The 6,069-nt window shown below is 55.1% G+C and overlaps 2 protein-coding genes across 2 annotated transcripts; both read left to right on the top strand.

Annotated features, from left to right (window-relative positions):
- Positions 1 to 2,535: 2,535 nt before the first annotated feature.
- GUITHDRAFT_147030 (hypothetical protein) lies at positions 2,536 to 3,445 on the top strand (the record flags this gene model as incomplete). Its single annotated transcript, XM_005821636.1, has 3 exons — positions 2,536 to 3,261; positions 3,308 to 3,348; positions 3,400 to 3,445. 3 exons carry the CDS (start codon positions 2,536 to 2,538, stop codon positions 3,443 to 3,445), a joined length of 813 nt encoding a protein of 270 aa, XP_005821693.1.
- Positions 3,446 to 4,867: 1,422 nt separating this feature from the next.
- On the top strand, positions 4,868 to 5,898 carry GUITHDRAFT_147031 (hypothetical protein; the record flags this gene model as incomplete). Its single annotated transcript, XM_005821637.1, has 5 exons — positions 4,868 to 5,225; positions 5,289 to 5,390; positions 5,443 to 5,471; positions 5,618 to 5,671; positions 5,818 to 5,898. The coding sequence occupies 5 exons, from the start codon at positions 4,868 to 4,870 to the stop codon at positions 5,896 to 5,898; spliced, it is 624 nt and encodes a 207-aa protein (XP_005821694.1).
- Between the last annotated feature and the right edge of the window lie 171 nt (positions 5,899 to 6,069).

A 6,069-nucleotide genomic window follows, 5' to 3' on the forward strand; every position in this document is an offset into this window, starting at 1 on the left:
CGCACGAGCGTGCTTCATCTTCCATGCCAACACGCTTTTCCTGATTTCGATGTCCCATTTGATCATCAAGAGGCGAGTCTTTGCTCCAACCTTCTCCTTCCCGCTCCTCCGGAGTTCCAAGTGAGGCACGGGGGTTCGTTTCAGGATTGACGTCCTTGGTTCTCGTTTCATCCTCTTCTCGTCTGGTCCTCGGGGCTCGAGAAACCTCCTCCTGGGCATTCGAAATCTCCCTGCTACTACCAATCTCCTGTGACCCGTTTGAGGGGCTGCACAGCTCTATTCGCTCGCTATCCGACGACCCGTCCGACCCTATCGCTCTCGCTTGATTGGCCAACGGCAAGGAGTTGCTCGCACCCGAGGGACTCTCTCGAAGTCCTCCATCCTTGCTCGAAGCAGCACACTGTGTTCCTGCTTGTGTAAGATCTTCATCCGGGGCCCTCTTGCTGCAACCCTTGAAGTCTTTGGACGCGCTACCGCCTGCTGCACGTTCATTGCAGATCTGGTCCGGAGGTGGCCTGAGGTCAGATGGCCGCAAGTCCGCATCTGCTCCTGTATCGGGGCGATGTTTGTGATTGCTCTGGGACTCAGCATCAGCATCATCAGCATCATCAGCATCATCATCGTCGGATATCAGCAATATTGTGCCATCATCGCGCATGATTGAGAGGAGCTCACGTACTCCTATACTCTTGCCATGTGAGGGATTCTCATGCCCAGTGGACTCGATGGTCGTGGAGACAATGATGAAACTTATCCAGGGATCATCTATGAGGAAACAGCCGTCAGACGGAAGCAACGCCAAGTGAACATACTTTCGTCACATTCAATCCAACAAACACAACTGAGCTGCTATCTCAGGCATATCTGATGAGACCATGAAGACAATAGGCCCCATATTTGCATAGACCACTTATGACATCAGACCCTTCAGTTCTCCATGTGGTGGACGTTGAATGCTCGTTTCTCAGCTTCTTCGCTTCATCATGCGCAAATCCTACCAACATGGTGTTCTTTGAACCATGCTTCCTCCAGATCAACGAACTTTCCTGCTCACTTCCTCGCATCGCCATCAACTACCCTTCCCCTCTCAATCTAGCATTATCTCTCCTCCCCTCTGCCGCTCCCACCCGCCCATCCGAGTAGGATGCTGCATCGCATGTGAGACAGTCGTCCCGCCATGCAGTGGTCAGAGGTGGGATGTGGGCTAGTTTGGTAAGAATTCTCCCGGGCCCAGTCAGACCGGCGGCCCTGAGGAGGCCGTCTACCCGGTTGAGTAAAAGTTAGTACGGCATCGTTGGTGTTGTGCTCTGCCTGCTGGGAACGGTGGGAGCGATGCAGGGAAAGGGCGTGACGCGTACGGGAGAGGAGACGGAGACGTAGAGCGGGAGGGAGACGGCGAGGAAGCTGAAGCAGAGCAGACGAGAGCTAGCGCGATCGTAAGATTGAAGTGTACTGTGACATCGGAAGCAGTGGAGGAAGGAAAAGGTATCCCAGGACCTCAGGACTGGAGGCGGTGTAAAGGGGGGAGGGAAGGAGTGAAATCCAATCTGGCAAGCAGCTGAAACAATGCAAATGGAGAAAGCAAATTCTTTTCTTCTCCTTGCTGTCTTCATGGTATGCCTCACCGATGCTGTTCTCAGTTCAACTAGCAATCAAACTATTGCATGCGGAGGATGTACATTTGTAGTCTCGCCAGACGGATCCTTGTTCCGAGCTGGCGTCTGCAGCCAAGATTGCACCTTCCTCGACCTCTCGCTTCGCGGCATCAAGAATGTCTCTCAAGGCGCTTTCGCAGGCATGACCAACCTCTACCACCTCTCCCTCGCCTCCAACGAGCTCGCTGACTTGGATGCTGCCGCCTTTGACGGGCTTGCTGACCTCTACTATCTCTTCCTGTCGGGCAACCAGCTGACAAGGCTTCCTGCTGGGATCTTCGACGGGCTGTCGAGCCTCTACCTAGTGTCGCTCGAGAACAACAAGCTCGAGCAGCTGCAGGAGGGCGTCTTCGACGCGGTCTCGGGGAGCCTGCGGTTCCTCTTTCTCTCCAACAACCAGCTCACGGCGCTGCCCTCCAGGCTGATGAGTGAAGGGTCGAGCCTGTACTACCTCTTTCTCTCGGGCAACCAGCTGTCCAGCGTACCTGCCCAGACGTTCCATGGCCTCTACCATCTCTACTTCCTGTCCCTGGACCACAACAAGCTCTCAAGCCTGGCCGTTGACACGTTCGACGTGCTCTACAGCCTGGAGTGGCTGCTGCTTGACAACAACAAGCTCCCATGTATACCGACGATGGCTTTCAGGTACCTGCCGCAAGCGTACATAGACGTCCGGAACAACTCGATCCAGTGCTACCAGACGCAATGGCCGTCGTTTCTCCTTCACGATGCCGCCCTGCGCCCCTGCAAGGAGTCGACGGACTGCAACGGCACGAGCAGGTCGGTGCTGTGTCCGGTAGGAAGCTACAGCAGCACCGGCACCCTCAAGGACCTCGAGGACTGCGGGGGCATACGCGGACGGGGCGACTGTACTTGCGCCATGTCGTCCTTGTACTCGCCAAGCTTCGCCTGCACCAACGGCTACGACAACAACCCCTTCAGCATCATGCACACGCAGTTCTACTCGACCAACTGGCTCCGGATCGACTTGGGCGCTGCCGACGGCTTGTCCAAGGACATCAGCCGAGTCAGCTTGGTGAGCCGAGCGGACTGCTGCTGGGACAGAGCCAGCTACAGCAAGGTATACATCGGCGACGACGACACGTCAGCCTTGAACAACGTCCTGTGCGGCACATACGGGGCCTTCACCTCTGGCACTGAGCAGCAGACGCTGGAGTGCCGGCTGAGGGGAAGGTACGCGTGGGTATACAAGGCGTACTCGACGGAGCCGATGAACTGGGCGGAGATCACGATCCGAGGGTGCGACCCATGCCCGGAAGGTCTTACGACAGAGGGAGAAGGAGCGACGTCGATCGCCCAGTGCGTCAATCTGAGCGGCCATGGCCCTTTCATCAGCCATCAGGTCAACTCCAGCAGCTACCCAGCTGGATCCAAGATCCCCCCCATGAACTCCATGGAGCACTGCCGACTGAACGCGTCGTGGTATCAGATCCTTTCCAACATAGACCGAAGCTCCCGCGCGGTGAAACTGAGCTACAAGACTGGGGGCCTCGGGAAGCTGATGACTCTGGGAGCGGAGGAGGTCTGGGTATGTCAATACGGGCACCCTTGCTCTCAGAACACGAGCAGCTTTGATCTGCTTCAGGTCAGTGGGAATTGCTCACAGCAGAACTGCTTTAAGTTCTTTGCAGGATGGACTTGACGCCTTCTGCTTCATCTATGACGAGATTGGGTGTACCTTGTTGCTGACAAAGCTCCTTAAGTGCTAACTTGTGATGTTCAGGGAAAAGTTTCGACCATGGGGGCTCATGTCAGAGCTGGGGCTGTAACTTTCTATCGCCGAGTTGACTCGCTCATGCCCTCACTTTCGCCTACCATCCTTCTTTTGTACAAAATTTGTTTTGTGATACCTGCGTGGTACTCAGTCACAGGCTGTGACCCCCCGGATGAGAATGCCAATATGCCAATGTTTCTTTACGGCACTCCGTAACTAGTAAAAGCCTTCAAGAAACCTGTCAAGCAAACACGGTTGTACCGCACCATCTACTGTGTCACCGTGGCAGTCAGTTCAGCCTGACGCATACGGCCGCCGCCCCGCCGCCCCCCGGGCAAGCCGCCGTTGCCTCACACTGACGGTCTACCTCACGGTCTGCACAAAGTGACTCGGGGGGGCCACGAATGCCGCCGGGGCCCTGCTGAGCCTCGGAGCCTGGGGCAGTGAACTGGGGCTGGAATTGGGGCTAGAACTGGGTTCCGAAGACCAGTCCGTGACGGATCACATGGATCTTATGTTAGAGCCCAGACTTGCCGAGCCCAAAAAACTGATAAATTGTAACTCAGTGTTCTGGAACGGCGTATGGTACTCCATTCCGACTATTCGATGGAATGACCAGAGGAAGCATCCACGGGGCGGACAATACCCCTGGTTATCTGTATATAAGCATGGGGTTCTGTCTTCTTCTCCTATTTCACTCTGCCTTTCTCTCTCTCTCTTCCCTCCTCTCTCCTCCCTTCTCTGTTATCTTCCTATCTCTTGCTCTGCTTTATAAATACTCTTATCTCAGAAGTCAATCACCTACCTGCTCTAACTTCGCTATAACTGCATACAATCCATCAGTCCGAAGACTGGTTCGAAGCCCTGTCCGATCAGCTGACGTTCCGATCCGAAGCCGCAGTGGATCAGGCAGTGGATCCGAAGCAGGATCCGAAGACACTGGGGTGAGCTGAGCGGGGACGAGGGCTTCTCCCATATAAGGCTTGATGAGCAGCATGAGAACGAGAGGGGGAGGGAGGGGGGAGTGAAGTGAAGATAAGGTAAAGACGAGACAAGAGAACCATAGATGGTAGAAGATAAGGAAAAGACGAGACAAGAGAACCATAGATGGTAGAAGATAAGGTAAAGACGAGACAAGAGAACCATAGATGGTAGAAGATAAGGTGAAGACGAGACAAGAGAACCATAGATGGTAGAAGATAAGGTAAAGACGAGACAAGAGAACCATAGATGGTAGAAGTAAAGTTTGAGGATCAGACATGCATTTTGGGACTGTAGAAGATTGTTTGGACATTGATTCCATACCTCCAGGCATTCCATGCTTGACAAGTCACTTCATGAATCTACTTGCAAGAAGAAGCTGCTGGCTGCACTGAGTTTCCTGCTGCTCCTTCAAGCCAGCGAGTCTTTCGTGCCGCACTTGGCGTTCCAACGTCGTCCTGGTGTCCGAGCTTGCCGGGCGCACCCACGCTGGGACATGTCGACCTACGGCCTCGGGTTTGATTTCGGCACTTCAGGTGCTCGGATCAACGTCGTAGAGGAGGAGAACCTGGAGGTCGTGTATGAAGCTTCCTGCTCCTACAGCGACCAGACCCCGCAAGTCTGGGTGGACGCGCTCGAGTCCCTGACTACCAACGTCCCCGAGGAGGTTGGCTGGAGGACGACAGTGCGAGCATACCTGACGTTCCTGCAGATCCGAAAGTCCATCAAGAGGATCAGCGTTAGCGGGACTTCGGCGTCAGTGATGATATACAACACGAGGAAGGGGCTGGTGACCCGGGGCCCCCGCATGTATGACTTCTCCGCATCAGCTGACAGCGTCAAGGTCGTGTCAGGTAGACGAGTATGCTCTATCTCCTCTCGCTCACTCCTCCTCCTCCTCCTCCTCCTCCTCTCAGCGTTCGCACCGCCGGGTCACACTGTCCGCTCACCGACCTCCACGCTGCCCAAATTGATCATGTGGAACCAAGAGGAGAAGATCGGAGCGGACGAAGTCTTGTGTAAGAAAGGAAGCAGCTTCTTGTTCCTGCGAGTGAAGTTTGTCCTGCCCAGGTCATCAGGCCGACTTCTTGTCGAGCCAGGTGCTCCTCGTACTCGACAACTCGATTCGTTGCACTCCCACTGTCGCTTCTCCTTCTCCTTCGCCTCCTCGTCCTCGTCGTCATACTGCTCTCCTTTCTCTCCAAATGCTCTTGTTCTGCTTCTCCTTATCGCAGAGTTCTCGCAGTTTTCAGGCAGGACTGACAGGTTTGTGTCGGACTGGAACAACGTTCTCAAACTGGTTCGTGCGGTCATGCCCTGCTGCTGCTCTGCTGCTGCTGCTCTGCTGCTGCTGCTGCTGCTGCTTCTGCTCGTCTTCAGATTGTTCATTCATGACCGTGTTCATGTTTTGTTCTTGGGTCAATGATGATCTGTTTGCACTGACAGGGTTATGACGTCAAGAACTTGCAATATCCGCAGTGGATGGCTGACCTCTTTGCTGCTCAGAAGCTCTCGACTGACATGTAAGAAATCCTTATGGAAGGAAGAAGAGGAAGGGGGGAGGAAGGAAGAGAGGGGGAGAGGGGGAGGAGGGGGAGGAGGGGGAGGAGGGGGAGGAGGGGGAGGAGGGGGAGGAGGGGGAGGAGGGGGGAGGAGGGGGAGGAGGGGGAGGAGGGGGAGGAGGGGGAGGAGGGGGAG

The sequence above is a fragment of the Guillardia theta genome (genome assembly GCF_000315625.1).
Source record: "Guillardia theta CCMP2712 unplaced genomic scaffold GUITHscaffold_140, whole genome shotgun sequence".
NCBI lineage: Eukaryota > Cryptophyceae > Pyrenomonadales > Geminigeraceae > Guillardia > Guillardia theta.